This window comes from Ceratocystis lukuohia, assembly GCF_044167205.1.
Source record: "Ceratocystis lukuohia strain C4212 chromosome Unknown Supercontig6_pilon, whole genome shotgun sequence".
In the NCBI taxonomy this organism is placed as follows: Eukaryota; Fungi; Ascomycota; class Sordariomycetes; order Microascales; family Ceratocystidaceae; genus Ceratocystis; species Ceratocystis lukuohia.
In genome coordinates this window covers 973,281-989,046 of record NW_027263525.1, presented here as the reverse complement: position 1 = coordinate 989,046, position 15,766 = coordinate 973,281, and the positions used below count along the sequence as shown (strand labels likewise).

General features: G+C 47.1%; 4 protein-coding genes across 4 annotated transcripts; 3 read left to right on the top strand and 1 right to left on the bottom strand.

Annotated features, from left to right (window-relative positions):
* Positions 1 to 1,425: 1,425 nt before the first annotated feature.
* On the top strand, positions 1,426 to 2,557 carry HOO65_060241 (UPF0613 protein PB24D3.06c; the record flags this gene model as incomplete). Its single annotated transcript, XM_071003962.1, has 3 exons — positions 1,426 to 1,869; positions 1,935 to 2,215; positions 2,281 to 2,557. 3 exons carry the CDS (start codon positions 1,426 to 1,428, stop codon positions 2,555 to 2,557), a joined length of 1,002 nt encoding a protein of 333 aa, XP_070857591.1.
* A 1,812-nt stretch (positions 2,558 to 4,369) lies between these two features.
* HOO65_060240 (putative sterigmatocystin biosynthesis P450 monooxygenase STCB) lies at positions 4,370 to 5,905 on the top strand (the record flags this gene model as incomplete). Its single annotated transcript, XM_071003862.1, has 2 exons — positions 4,370 to 5,006; positions 5,085 to 5,905. 2 exons carry the CDS (start codon positions 4,370 to 4,372, stop codon positions 5,903 to 5,905), a joined length of 1,458 nt encoding a protein of 485 aa, XP_070857590.1.
* Positions 5,906 to 6,950: 1,045 nt separating this feature from the next.
* Positions 6,951 to 8,237, top strand: HOO65_060239 (Eukaryotic translation initiation factor 5; the record flags this gene model as incomplete). Its single annotated transcript, XM_071001080.1, has 1 exon — positions 6,951 to 8,237. One exon carries the CDS (start codon positions 6,951 to 6,953, stop codon positions 8,235 to 8,237), a length of 1,287 nt encoding a protein of 428 aa, XP_070857589.1.
* Positions 8,238 to 8,808: 571 nt separating this feature from the next.
* Positions 8,809 to 11,429, bottom strand: HOO65_060238 (uncharacterized protein; the record flags this gene model as incomplete). The annotated part of the gene is made up of 8 exons (XM_071003689.1): positions 8,809 to 9,268; positions 9,325 to 9,367; positions 9,964 to 10,087; positions 10,146 to 10,184; positions 10,248 to 10,444; positions 10,512 to 10,664; positions 10,866 to 11,341; positions 11,419 to 11,429. The coding sequence occupies 8 exons, from the start codon at positions 11,427 to 11,429 to the stop codon at positions 8,809 to 8,811; spliced, it is 1,503 nt and encodes a 500-aa protein (XP_070857588.1).
* Between the last annotated feature and the right edge of the window lie 4,337 nt (positions 11,430 to 15,766).

The window sequence follows — 15,766 nt, the reverse complement described above, 5'->3', positions numbered from 1 at the left end:
ATGTACAATCACAAGGCTAGGCGAGATTGTGGACTCGATGGGTAAGGGTCGAGGAGCAGCCAAGACGACAAGTTTGGGCTCCAGCATGGGCTGTCCAGAGAAAATAAAGCTGCCAAGAGAGCCAAGTGATAGCCTCAAATAAACCGATGTCAAGGGTTGCTAACCCTATGGCTTGTTTGGCCACCAGCCATGTTCTTCGGAGGCTAACAAGCTATTACATCTTCTAGATGAAAGAAAATGAGTAACTCTGAGGATGGGGTGATGTGGACCTCAGCTACATGGACAAAACGCGAGATTGTGCAGGCTTTAGTCAAAGGTAAGAAAGATTTCTATAAATAGTTACTTAGCGCACATAAGAGGACTTTACCTCCATGAGAAATTAAACACTCCAATATGCTATAGCGACGAACAGCGCAAGCTAGCTTTTCTAAACCCCAAACTAGACGATATACATGGCACACTATCTGCTGTAGCGTCTGTAGAGCCTACGGAGTCTGTAGAGTCTGCAGAGTCCGTAGTATAGTCGTCGTGATGTTCTTGCTACTAACTCCATAGGCTTTGTAGCTGGCAGGCATAGCCTAAATCCGAGGTCAAAATAAAGTTGGGCAAGCCTACTTCAAGACTTGCCACATAGAGTCCAATGCTTGCGACCTTTTGGGCTTGCCTGGCTGAAAGGTCTCCTTGACGGGTGGGACTATTAAACCTCTGTTATACCGTCGAGGAGCATTTATTCACTCAAGATACAGCCTTTACCATTCTCTGGTACATGCTGCTTAGCATGATCCTGGAGAGTAGTTATTTTGAAGATAAGAAGTAAGGAGGTAGGCTGAAGCTGTGCATAGCCATTCACGCCGATTTTGAACGTGCATTCCATATTCTGTTCCCCGTCTACTTTAGAAATGTTGGTCTGTCTGACGCTTTATTTGAGTCGTTTCCCCCGCGTATAGCGTAGATACTTTGACATATTCTGGCTTGTTGGTGACCCGGCGGTTGCACAATGTTGAATGGCACCGGGCTCGGGTGGCGAACATTAGTTGCTATATGTGCACTGTGTGCTGCTAGGGATATTGTACGTATGGCTCCTGGAAATTTAGTAAGATTCTGTCATAGCCGGCGTAATGTTGATGTTGTCAGTATTGTTGTCGTTGGAATATTGGATAATCGGTCTTGCTTGGGAGGCATTGGCATAGGTTGTATATAATGCCTTCTCTTCCTCCATGCTAAGTTGGTATCTTCTGCTCTTCTCTAAGTCCACCGTCAAGTTACTCGCATATGCGCTTAGTTTCTTCCATACAGCTCTGATATTCGTCATTCCCATTTTCACCAATATTCTATTTCGTTGTCTCGGATCGCTTGCCTCCGTTAGACCTCCAATTTCAAGCTGCCCTGATCCTGTCCTTTGGCATATTATAACTGCACTTGACCATGAAAGTCTGGGCTTTGTCCGCGCTATTTGCTTTCGCACGAGGTGCTGTTGTAGCAACTGGTGGTGGCCAGGAGTCTGCAGTTGAGCAGGCTAGCCCGTACACAACACCGTTCCAGGCTACCGTCCATCGCTTCGAATATTCTACCCCTAATGTCTGCGCCTACGAATCAGGTCCCGATAATGCTGAAAATGCACTTGTTTTCATTGCAGGCTTTGGTGGCGGACCTCACACCATGAGTGTTGCCCGCAAGATATCAGAGAAGCTGACTGATAATCCGGAACTGGGCTATTCGTTGTTCGAAATCCGTATGCGAAGCTCGTTCGAATCTTATGGAAGTTTCGGAATGCTAGAAGATGTCCAAGACATCGGCGCTCTAGTCAAATATCTTCGGATGATTGGCCGGAAAAAGATTGTCCTGCTTGGCCACTCGATTGGCTGCCAGGTAAGCTTATCAGTGACCATCTTTTTAACGATGGATGGAAAAGTACTAACAGATGCAAAACTTAGGATATCATGACGTATAATAAGCTCAAGGATGAATTCCCCCCTGTTGACGGCTTCATTCTCCAGGGTCCTATTTCTGATCGTGAGGCTTTCAAGAATATCATTGTCAAACCCGGTGAAATGAACAACTACCTTGAGGCATTGGAGTATGCACGAGAAACGGCGATCCTTGCGCGGGTCAACAGTAATGAAATTCTCGACTGGATGCCTAGATGGCTCATGCCCGAGGCTGTCCGCAACATACCTTTTGCAATTTATCGCTTCCTATCTTTGGTTGATGTAGGGTAAGTCGAGGTTTCTAGTCTCGCATCCATAATCCAGAAGTGGCTAACCTGAAATTTGGTTCTAGTGGTGATGATGACTTTTTCTCGCCAGATTTGAGCTCTGAGGATGTTTCCAGGATATGGAAGTCACTCACCAAGCCGGCCATGGTGCTTCACAGTGGCCAAGATGAGTTTGTTCCTGAGTCTGTCGATAAGGAGGGGCTGATTTCGGAGTGGAAGGCCGCCGGGCCAAAGGTCAGCCCTCTCTCGGGCGTTATTCCGGACGCCAACCATGCTGTTTCAGAAGCTGCTCCTGCAGCATGGTTCTGCGAGCGTATTGAGGAGTTCCTGCAAACTATTTAAGCAGGTTGGATTGGGACAAGAGGTCCTCCGTCCCTTGGAAATCGAGAACTAGCATGGCAAACAAGACTCGTGGCTCTTCCTCTTGCTTTTAATCGAGCTATTTGCACGCGGCCAGGGCATCAGTCAAACAATACACAGATTCTAACATTATCGATTTCGCGCGCAAGACATGTGGGTGTGATGAAATATTAGGGCAATGATATTTGGGCCTTGCTTTTCGCGCACTTGAGAAGTAACGGAATTAGGCCAGTCAAATAAACAGTCTTCTCCCTAAGTGACTCGATGACGTCAGACCTGGTGATAACCTAACTGGAATTCAGTTGACGATAGTTCAAGTTCAACATACAAAATAGTGCATGCCGCTTGCTTACACGACAGATATATTTGGAGCAAACAAAACTTGGGGTATCACGACGTACGGTAAGCTCAAGGAAAAAGTTTTGCCTGCCGACTTCATTGTCCTAGACCATGCTTCTAGTCGCTAGGCTTTCTCGTACCTTGTTACTAGGCCTAACCAGGGGAACTACTTTTTGAGAGCGATGAAGCATGCATATAAACCTGCTGATAGCCAACAGTTCCATTGGATACACAAATGGGTGGTGCCAGAGGCTATACATACGAACTATTCGCCGTCTGCGGCTGCCCGTCTTTGGCCACAGTAGCACAGGTTGACTTCCCTGGACTCGCTTCTGCAATGCATGAGCAACTGGTATAATATGTATTCCGAGTTGCGATGACAACTTTCCTCATCAAATCGCAAAGCCACTCACCAAGCCTGTCATAGCTCTACCATGGCCAGGGCAAGCCTGTGCCCGAGTTTGTCGACAGGGAGGATATGGTTTTAATTTGGAAGGCCGTCGGGCGAAAGGTCAGCGCCCTCCCGGGTGCTTTTCTGACAGACTGTGGCATCTCGGGAGCTCTTCCTACAGCATGGTGCCAGGTAGAGTTCCTCCTGCAAGGTCCTTGAAAATCGAGAACAATCACAGACAAGCATGAGCTTGTCTCTTTCACGAGCTAGGAATCGGCGGGGAAAGCGGAAACTCGCTACTCGTAATGGGCCTCCACGTATTAAAAACGATAATATTTGCTTTTTCTTCACACCCTCGAGATTTTTTTTACCTGTGCGCCATGCAACACTACACTGCTCTTCCCCCTCATTTTCAAGGGTTTGAATATACATATATTCTTTTATTAAATGCGTCGAATCTTACTCGCCGATAAGGCTAACCAATCCTGATATCGATGGCAGGATGATAGAGAACCCGTTCTCCTTCTCCATGAGGGGAAACAGGATGCAGGAGTCAACAAGGAAAAAAGTTTTCATGACTGGTTTGTTCAACCAAAGTAGGGTGGATAGGTGAAGGGGACAGTAATAGAGCTTGTACCATTTCTATTCATGAGAAAAGACAAGACTCCGAGCTTCACGATGCATAATATGTGTCACTGTAAGCTGCGCTTGCGAGTCACTTTTTACTCTAGCACAGTTAGCAACTGTTATCAGCAAACCTAGCTGCATTGGTGTTAGTGTTCCTTCGCCTATCTCCCTTGGAACCACAGCGTACAATAACTAGAGAGAGGAACGGGGGAATAAGAGTAGATAAGGATCCAGCTGATAGCTCTGATGGTAGAGCTGGAAGGCTAAAGCTCCTTATAAGCTGGTCGCATCCCGTCCACCGTTAACTTTGGTGTTCTTATCTTGGCTACCATTCCCTTTCCTAGGTCTCTAAGCTACTTTCATAGTACTCCTTTCTGTGCTTCATTTCGTTGCTATCCTTTGTCCTTTTCACTATCCTTCCCAGCCTGCCAAACATCATGGCCATATTCTCTCCCGCCATCCTCTTTGGACTAGGCGTGGTGCTTTTGGTAGCAAGACTCCTCCGCCGAGCCTTCTCACCATTAAAAAGCATCCCTGGCCCATTCTATACCCGTCTATCGCGCATGCCTCTTCGTTACCATGAAATGAACGCAAACCGGACACTATGGATCCATGGGCTACACCAGAAGTACGGCCCTGTCGTGCGCATCGCACCTAACGAGGTGGCTTTTACTTCGCCTGCCGCCATGAAGGAAATCTACAACAATGGTGGCAGTGGCTACGACAAAACCGAGTTCTACGACTTGTTCAAGGCCTATGGCCGCCGCACCATGTTCACCTCGCTTGTGAAGAATGAGCACTCCAAGAGACGCCGCATCATTGCTGATCGTTATGCCAACAGCAACGTAATGCGCCCTGCGTCGATGAGTGGCATCAACGACCGTGCCCAGGACTTCATGTCCAAGTGCTGGGACTCTGCTAGTGGCGGCAGCATAGACATCTTTCGCAACCTCCATGCCTATGCCTGTGATTGTGTTACGCAGCATCTGTTCCATCCTTTTGGAACGCGTGCACTGAAGGATAAACATGATGAGGAAATGATGCACCAGGTTGCCGTTGACGATAGCCTACGTAGTAAGTATCATTCTTGGACTCTAATGATGTGTGCGTGTATGCATTCTATGGTGGGATGTCGACTAACAATGTAGCAAGACCGTTTGATTGAGCATTACAGCCCCACAATCCATAGCGTCATGTCTAAATTTCTGGGGTACTTTGGTGTGAGACCCCGAGACACTCCTCTTGCTGACGCCTTTGTTCTTGATGCGAGTGGCCAGACAAGCACAGCCCAGTTTACTTTGATGACACGCATGCGCGAGAAGATAGGCGACCTAGAGCAGCTTGACCTTGCCGCTGAGGCTTTGGATCACATGGCCGCTGGAATCGATACCACTGGCGATGTTCTTTGTTTTTTGATGTGGGAGCTTTCTCAGCCACACAGCATCCATGTGCAGAAGCTGCTACAAAAAGAGCTTCGCGATAAGCCCAAGGCTTCTTTTGACGAGCTCCCATACCTTGACGCCGTGATCAACGAGGGCCTACGTTGCTTCCCTGCTATCCCCATGAGCCTACCTCGTTATGTGCCAAGCGGCGGTCGCACTATCGATGGCTACAGCCTGCCCGAGCGCACTATTGTCAGCTGCCAGGCATATTCTGTTCACCGTCTCAATCCCAGGATATTCCCTGATGGCGACTGCTTTGCGCCTAAGCGCTGGCTGGCAGCGGAGGGCGATGCTGACCGTAGGAGATTGCAGTTTGCTTTCTCCGTGGGCGGCCGTGGGTGCATCGGGAAGCACCTAGCTATGGCAGAGATGAAGACACTGATACGCAATGTGTATTCAACATTCAACACACTCCCGGATCCTTCAATGAAACCAGAGAGCATGGCCATGTCGGACCAGCTGATCTCATCGCGGCCGTTGGGCCAACGGTGCTTGTTGCGGTTTGAACCGATCGAGAAGGAGACATTGTAGATGGTGGCGGGCAAATGAGGGTCCGAGATATAGTGTACGCACTACTAGCCGGTTACTAGAGGATCAATAATGTCGCGGTCTACAGCAACGAATAGAGACGTAAATCCGTGCTATTCGTTCATGTTTGGGTGCATGTGTTGGTAAAGAAGTCTGTGTCCTTGTGCACAAGTTATAATATCCGTGCCGCTAACCCTAATCCGAGCAAACAAAGCGCTGCCTTCTCTCTTGTGTGGTTTCTCAACCGTAGTTTAGCCGACAATGGCCTTGAAACCCACAAACCAAAATTTTGATGCCTTAGCACCACAAAACCCCTTTCATTCAGCCTTTGCCCCGCGATCCGATCCGCTTATTGATTCAATTTTTTCCTCCTTGCTTCTCTCTTTTCCCTGGCCCCTCTTTGACTCTAGGTTTGGATTTTTCATTATTTTTTCTTTTAGTGTGTCATCGAACGTTCTGCGATCCTGTCTACGCTTTTTTCCTCCTTTTCCACAATTTGCTCTACTGGCTCGCCTGCATTCTCTTTTTCTCCTCATACACTTCAAACCAGCACATCACCAACTGGCATTAGAGAACCTTCATAGTCAGCTCGTCCTCTACCACCTCCTCCCATCAAATACATACATTACGTTGACGGCAGTTTAGCTGTTTGTATGTATCAGCACGACAACGACCCTGTGTTCAAACACCCCATACTCAATCGTACTCGACGAAGATTTCGTTGTAGTACGAAAAGACAGAACAACAAGTCTGACGGTTGAAGTATCCCGTCTGCTCCAGCACGAGTTCATGCATTTCAAATACCAAAAGTTTCGATTCGTCTGCTCGGCTCATGTTCCTATACGCTCCTAATCGTGTCTAATCACCGTTTCCTCGATTTTCTCTCTGTTGCATCCTCGTCTTTCGATCTCTCTTTCTCTCTCTCTCTCTTCGTCTTCTTCCTGCCCTTTGCTCAAGGACTACCCAACCAATCTCTTCATCAAGTTTCTCACATCTCTCTTTCCCTAGCACTCAAGGACTTTACATAAATTAAAAAAACTTGCTCAAAATGGCCAACATCAACGTCAATCCCGACATCACCGACCAGTTCTACCGGTACAAGATGCCCCGTCTTCAAACCAAAATTGAAGGCAAGGGTAATGGTATCAAGACTGTTGTTGTGAATCTGTCTGCTGTTGCCCAGTCTCTGGCTCGCCCTGGCTCCCATTTGATCAAATACTTTGGCTTTGAGTTGGGTGCCCAGACCAACATTGACCCCCCGGATGACCGCTGGATTATCAACGGCTCCCACGATACCAAAAAGCTACAGGACCATGTCTATGGATTCATTGTCAAGTTTGTCCTGTGCAAGAAGTGCAAGAACCCCGAGACCGTCGTCATTATCAAGGATGACCACATCATCCTAGACTGCAAGGCCTGTGGCCAACGCACCGACGTTGATCTGCGCCTGAAGCTTAGCAGTTTCATCCTGAAGAACCAGCCGAAGAAGGGCAAGAAGGACAAAGCTGAACGCAAGGCTGCCCGTCGTGCGAAGCAGCAGCAGGCTGCTACTGGCAAGGACAACGGTGGCTCTGGTGCCGAGGAAGCCTCTGAGAATGGCTCCAATGAGGCTGATGGTGCCGATGATGATGGCGATGCCAGTGACCAGGAATTTCAGAAGATGAAGTCAACCGTCAACGCTGCTACTGAGGACGTGGAGGTCAAGGACGATGAGTGGGCTGTTGATATGAGCGAGGAGGCTGTCAAAGCCCGACAGGCTCAGCTGCCCACCGAATTCAAGGCCAAGATGACTCTAGGCGATGACGATGACGAAGATGGCGAGGGCGGTGGCAACACCATCTACGACGAGTTTGGCCAGTGGGTTATTGACCAGGCTGAAGCCAAGAGTAGCATTGATGACGTTAACTCAGTGGACATCTACGTCAAGGCCAAGGAAATGGGCATCGAGAAGAAGCACCGCACTGTTCTAGTTTTGGCTCAGACAATCTTCAACGAGAACATTGTTGCCCAGATTCCCAAGCGCACTAGCATGCTCAAGCAGCTGATTGGCGAAAGCGAGAAGCATATGAAGGCTCTTCTTGGTGGCACCGAGCGTATGATTGGTAGCAAGAGCAAGGAGGACCCAGAAATCATTTCTAATACTGTTGTCAAGGTTCTACAGCTCTACTACCTCAAGGACCTCATCTCTGAAGAAGTTGTCACCAAGTGGGGTACTAAAGCTTCCAAGAAGTACATTGACTTGCCTACTTCCAAGAAGGTCCGCAAGGCTGCCGAGCCTTTCCTAGCTTGGCTTGAGGAGGCTGAAGAGGAGTCGGACTCTGATGACGAGGAGTAGAGGAATTTTCTCTACATCCTTTTATTCTTCTTCACATTTGTCTTGCCCCTTGTTCTGATTTCACCCCATCGCTTTTCATGCTCTATTCGCTTCGTGTGATGCTCTCTGTTTCGAAGTCTTCTGAAACACGAAGACAAAGATATTTGGCACCTGGCCTGGGGCTTTCTTCTCTTGTTGTGAATCATGTTTCGCGTTTTTTTTTTCATGTTTTATTAGTAGCTCCAGTAGCCACCCCGTGGTGAAGCATCTAGATTGAATACACTGAATTATCTACTTGCCATATCTTATGATTTTATCTAGCCTACTGTTTCGCTGTGCCTAATCAACATAAACTACTTGATTATGCCACGATATCTTGTAAACGCATACACAATAAACCACATAACTTGGATGTTAAGTAAAGCTAATTTAATTGAAGACTGCACTACTTGAAAGACAAATGTTTATGCCGATGCCCTTCCCTTCCTTAATGCCACTAAAGCTTCTTGTCCTCCCTAGCCATCCACATTTTCTGTTCCTTGATCCAGTCATCTAGCCTGCGGCAGGACACCATCATCATCTCATCTTCACCCTAGGAAGAATGGTTGCAAGTAGGCGCTTTGGTTCGTGAGGAATGCCGGTGTTTGCACGAATAGCCCTCCCTCTTATGGTCCCGCTCCTGGCCGTGCTTGTGGCGCTTTTCCTGTCGTCGCTTTTCCTGTCGTCGCTTTTCCTTGTGCTCGTCCTTTAAGCCATTGTTCTTTGCAGACTGATGCTCGTCTTCGATGTGAGACTTTTTCACATGCTTGCAACAATTGACTGTCTCCCCTTCCTCGCGTTTCTCAGCAGCATCTCGCGTGCGGCTCCTGCCACGGCTTTTCTCGTATACCACATGATCTTCACCCATGTCCACATTGTGACAACAAGCTTGAGGAGGATTTTGATGAAAAGAGTAGCAAGAAGACTTGCTTTCTTTGCTCTTCTTTTTCTTCTTCTTGTCAGTGCTATAATCGGTGTCCCAGTTCCAGGCGCCGGGTAGCGGGATCTTCTCGCTGCTTACTTTGTGACACAACTTGGAGAAGTCAGGAGACGAAGATCTAGAACGTACGGTGGATTCATTGCGATGGTGGCGTTCATGCTTGCTGGTAATCCTGGGTGGCTTTTGTAAGTCACTTTCAATACTAGACCCAATAGAAATGTTTTCCAAAGACCGGCTTGATTCACAAGACGTGCAAGATTTTCCCTGGCGAGCTTGCGTTTGGAATTGGTCAAACCTCTTGGGAAAGCTTTGTTTTCCGTCACAGTGCTTATCGCATCTAGTGCTTAAGTCCTTGTTACGGGATCTCGATTTTGCTAGATGAATTTCGAAAAGTGAAGAGTCTGAATCAAAATAATCGGCGGTGTGATTTCCAACACTTTCAGCTGCGGAGGAGCTTGATGGGGACCGAAGCCTTGAAGCAGTTCGGACCTCACGGTGTTTTTTCTGGCAGCACGGCTTAGGAGCACGGCTACGGGAAACAGAACGTGATGCAACCCTAAAATGTTGGCTAAAAATGGTTGAGCGTTGTTTGGAGGCAGACCGTAGTTTAGGAGATGGGGATCTGGCCTTTTCCGCCGTCTCATTATCAGCTATATCTTGAGCGACTTTCCGAAGATGATATGAACAAGTCCTGCCTATTTATTCGATGTTGCTGTTAGTATAGTATGGTATGATATTTTTCAGAAATGGAAAGCTGATAGCACTAACCTCGATTCCGCGAGTCTCTTTGCACACCGGCAGCACCAAATGAAAATCTTTGGTGGTAATCTGAAGGAGCCCTAGCCGGTACACCGTCTGGAGCCATTGGAAGTTCGTCTGCAAGAGGGTCATGCTTTATTTTACATGTCAGGTAAGATCAAATGCTTACGGAAGTAACGGTCGGAACTTACATGGCTAGGCAGACCTTGTCCATAAATGTGCAAAACATTCTGCATTGGGTCGTAATGGCTGTTTGGTAGTAAGTTGCACGGCTTATCCATACAAATACATACCCTCATTTTGCTATGTGATCGATGGCCTGACTTGCATGAGCGAGCATGACATTTGGATTTGCTCGAAGACCGTTTAGCCTTGTGAGAGGTGCTCGTGAGCTGATCAGGAGGTTCTTTTCCGTCACCATCGTTGCTAGGAGACGAAGGAGAAGATTTCTTTGCCATATTGTGACAGTGACTATGGGTGCGACAAGTGCCTGTTGCAGTATCAACTTTGATGAGCGGACGCTCGCTTTGATGGAATAAATATATAGAACGACATACCTTGTGTGTTGTCCATTTTGTCATCGGATGAAGTCTTGCTGAAACTGGCTTGGTCGATAAGAGTCTTGAGAAGGTTGGGTGATGGGCTGAGCAAGCGGCTGCTTCCAGGAGCAAACAACCCAAATGTTTTGTGTTTGTCTGTGGATGAAGATTCTGGAGTATGTAGCAGAAAGGTCACTAGTTTATGTATTATGGGTTAGAATATGGTTTCCCCGGTTTCCAGTGACAGGATATGCAAAAACAGATAGGCTTCGTAAATAATTTCGTATTACCCCTGCATCGATGTACCATTGCCTCTATACAACCTTAGGTGAAAACGTGCTGTAAATCATATGCCCAAAGAGTGTTTCTTACCTGACTTCTTGGAGCCCGGAGTGCTCATAACATTATCTCCTTGAATACCATCAGGCGAAGACTTGCTACCATGACTTTTGCAGCAAGAACACTGGTCCTTGGCTTTCATGATACCCTTCAGACTTCCGCCATTACTCTCTTTTGCAGTTGTTTTTAGGGCAGGCCTACCATCATGGCCACACTTCTGGCACAAGGTTGCACCTGATGATACTGACGAAGCCACTGCCCCCAAATCTAAGACCGCATCATTCGAATCTTGAGAGGATCCAACCCCATGCGGCTTCGAAAGGCTCCCAAGAGTGCCATCTTTCGTTAGTTCTGGTGAACTGAGCTTTCCATAATTGCTTCGATGATCAGCTAATGGCTGTGGTTGCTGGGAGCTTTTATCATATAAGCCCTCTTTGGATTTGGCGACCCTATGTGGGGGATACGGTTCGGCCGTTCCATCTCGAATGGACATGGCCACGGGGCCATCGCTAAAGACCTACTAGTAAGTCAGTTTAATTTCATCAGCCTTGCATATGACAAGATATTCAATCGTTGGTAACCTTACTCTTGACCCATGATTTGCGCTTGCTGTATACAAATGAACACCTGACAAGCAGCACTCACTATCCACAATTGTCGAGCAAAAAGACATTTCTAAAATGTAGTCAAGATGCAAAAACCTTCTAAGCAGTACATGATACCAAGACAGGAAAAGGAGTAGAGCAAGAAAGACCAAAATACTGTTTTATGTCAAGTAGAGAAAGTGACGCGATCGATCGACCGACTGAAAGAAGTTCGAGTGATTCTTTTTTTTAAATAGCTTGGTGAAAGATTTGTGATAGCTATTGTCGTGAAAGACAAAGTTGAATGAGGAGGGGGGCAAAAGGATGAGGAGAAAGTTAAGAAGAATAAAAGCTATGCGTGAGGATATTTCACTTCTTTTTAACAACGCGAACTTTTTTCAAAAAGTATCATCAAAGTAGTAGTTTCCTTTGATCAATGTGTGTGGTGTCTAGTGGCTACTAGATGTAGAAGGTACGCGAACATACCTGCCTAAGGATATGGTATGTGTAGAGCTCAAAAATTAGACCGATAAACAGAACATTGACTTTCAGACGCGAATCAATGGCAAATTAATAACGTACTAAGTTTATTCCATCACAGCTTCGCTGTAGCCTCCTTTTCAAGCTTAGTCCATTTACGGTTCAAGCGAACATTCTGCAAAAATCCGTAAACACCCACTATCAAACCTAACGGCGGGCAGGCTAGAAGAGAATATGACCACCAATAAGGGCTAGAAGCCTTCAAACTTGAAATGGCTTCGCCAATATTCTTTTCAAGTTCTTCTCGAGTTCCATCGTTCCACAACACAACACCACGCCCATTACCACGTTCCGTGCACCTCTTAGCTTTTACACGCACATCGACTTGACTGCGCACGCGGTTTTCTGCATCCTCTCTAGTGAGATGGGAGTCTCTTTCCATAAGACGATTCATCTGGACTTCCGGGTCGCTAACAGCCACCACCACCACAGTACCACACAATTGATCCAAGCCCGACTCAAAAAGCAACGGGACATCTAAAATCACAGCCCAGTGGCCCGTGAGGTAGTACCAAAACATGGCGCGGTACATTTCTGTGCGAACGGCAGGATGGACAATCTTGTTTAAAACACCTCGATCACGCTTCCGTTCCTCCGAATCGCCAAATACACGCCGTCCAAGAGCTGGTCGATTGAGCGGCCGGCCCTTGCCTTCGGGCCCATTTTCGGGCATGCCATCCGCAATGGGCACCAAGAGATCCGGAGTGGTGGGTCCAAAATATTTGACAATCGCTGCATATCCGTTGCTACCTGGTTCCACGACTTTTCGGGCCAGGATATCAGCGTCGATGATAGGGATACAATAGGGTGGTTTTGAAAGAATCGAAGATACAGTAGATTTTCCTGTGGCAATAGAGCCAGTCAGGCCAATGAAGAGCATTTTGTCTCGTGGAGCTTGATTTTGAGGAACTTCAAGTTGAAAGTTGAAAGACGCAAAGTTGCCTCGTTTTCTAAATCGGAATTGTGTCAGGCATTCATGGAGCTGAGCTTACTTGGGTTAGTCAGCAGCAAGGATTGCTTGTGTTACATCAAGGCTTGATGTAGAATAGTCAAGTTACAACACCAGGTCGGTCAGCACGAAAAACTGTATCCTGTAATCTCTTAACAAGCAAATCGTTACTAGTATGATATTAATCCCACTGCCTATGTAGATCTCTTTTTTTCCAACACATCGTACATGCAAACTCGATATTAGTGTCGCTTGTAGAGGGTAGGGGCTGAAAACCGCAGACTGTCAACCAGTTAGCATCTATCCATTTCTAGTAGTCGGGGTAAAGTTCCTACTAGATTTAGCGCTTGTTGGCCTTGTGCAGGGCAAACCAAACGTTGCCATTGATTTGGTACTCCCAGACAACACTGTCACCTAGGCTATCGATGCTGAATCGCGAACGTGTAGTAAACTCGCCATTTTCATCTTTATAAGGGAACATCCTGTTCGGATCCGAGTTTGGAGGGCGATTGCAATTTGCGCGGCTGTGTTGGTGGCTGATAGATGTATTTAGCTAGTGTTCACAAGGCTTCATCTCTCGTTGTCAACATACCATGACTTGGGCTCTGGCGCCGCCTGTAAATTGCATGGATAAGTATGGGATTCGCCGCGGCCCTGCTAAATAACAAGGTTAGTATTCAAGCCCTGTCTGGGCGTCAAAGTTGACGTCACAAAGTCATAGAAGAATAAAGTCATGGCCATTGTAGGGGTGGTAGGGAGAACTAACGACAGGTCTTCTACCACTAGTAGAAATGCCAGCGGTTATGGCCTCCGAGCTGTAATCGTAGCTCACACCGTTCCACTTGTACTTGTGGAGGACTCCATCCAAGTCGAAATATTCCAGCTTGGAATCACGACGAAGTCTTCGTTCCCCTCGCAGATTTCGATATCTTGAGCTAGGATGTTCACGCTTGAGAATCGAAGTAAGAGAGCCAAGGCACTCCTTTTTGAGGACCTGGCTCAATTGCTGTGCCTTTTCTTTGGCCTCGACTTCAGATTTTGTCTCCTTGCCGGCAGCTTTCTCAGCAAGTATGATCTCTTTAGCCTCTTCCTCTGCCCTTGCGCTGGCTTCGGCCTTCTTTTTGGCCTCCATCTCGGCCTTCAGTTTATCGGCTTCTTCGGCAAGCTTCTTTTCTCTTAGCTCTTTCTCGACCTTTTTTTTAGCTTCAGCTTCAGCCTCAACTTTCTTCTTGGCTGCTTCGGCTTCAGCTTTTTTTCTGGCTTCCTTCTCGACAATCATCTTGGCCGCAAGCTCTTCGTCGGCCTTCTTCTTGGCCCTTTCCTCCTCCAAAGCCTTTCTTCTGGCCACCTCAACTTCAACCCTCTTCTTGACCTGTGCTTCTATCATCTTTTGCGCCTCCTCGTCGGCCTGTCTCTTGACTTGTTTTATAAACTCCTTGACCTTGGCCTCGTGGGCCTCGGCGCGTTTTGCTTTCTCAGCTTGACTATCAGCTTTTCTTTCCTGCTTGAGACGCCTCTTTTCCTCTTTATGGAGAGCTTTTTCGCGTTTTTTCTGCTCGCATTTGCGACAGAACTGCTTGTGTTTCTCAATGTTGTCTTTAAGCCAGACGGTTCTTAGTTTCTCAACATGGGCATTCTTCTTAGCTTTCTTGATGGCGTAGTGTTCATATTCGTCAAAAAGCTTTTTTCGTGCCTCGTGTATACATGCCGAGGGCTCAGAGTTGGTTCGCGGACGAAAGTTTACCCCAGCAACACTAGGGCTAACTTGGCAATATTTGCATATCGCAAACTCGGTCCGTATAGCATATGCCATGGCGCATGAATCGGTGGGTAATAGCCCTCTTTTGAGCAATGACGGCGGAGGTAGGGCAAAGGGGGTAATTGATGAGGAAAATGAGAAAGTGAAAAGGAAGCAATTAATGGGATCATAGATTGTAGAGAACACAAAACGAAAACTACTCGCTAATGTCTGCTGGTTGCTAGGTCAAAGTTGGATAAGAAAAGTGGTTACTTACTGTTACTCGCCCAAAATTGCAACGATGAATCATACCTGGCCGTTGGGTTCCAACCACAATGTAGGCGCCATTGAACTGGGGATCATAGACAATTGGAATCGAAGGCATTGGGAATGGCCTGTATGGGTGGAACGCCATTTTAGTGCCGGTAGTTGAAACCCACCTGTATGCTGATAATGGGCTGAAAAAGTAAGGGAAGAAACAAAATAGACACGCCGATGGTGTTAATGGGGATATGGAGCATGAAAGGGATGCTGGAATGAGAGATGTCAGAACAACATATCGGGGACTAGGCCTTTTAACAGCAACTTCCAGTGTGTTTATCAGTCACAGGCTTTGTGGAATGTATCCTCGCTGTAGCTGGCTCCTTGTAGATTGCCACCTTCGTACCACAATCATTCAAGCAAGCTGCCGCTTCTACGTGAACAAAGAAAACCATTGGCTTAGCATATGGATGATAACGGCATATCTAGCAAGAGTATACTCGTTGAACAGCATTGAAGTTCATCATTCAATTGTTGTCTTTGACGTATGGCCAATCATGACAACACCATGGCGTTACCTCTTTTTCAAAATAGTGCTACTTTCCCATCACGTCATCATCGGCACCTCAAATGTGAGTTGTCCATGTAACATTCCATGCCCCAGGCAGGCGGCATTTCCTGTACTACAATAGTGTTCTACAAGTGAAAGATATTTTTTGCAAAAGGCCTAGAGCCTGCCAAGTAGCAGCCTGAGTAAAGACACAAGAGCAAGCAATACCTTGGCCCTCCCTTCACCAATCCACACAGATCCGAGTCAAATCCTTAGGCGAGAAGTGGGAGATGCCGGCCTTTCGAAATGGGC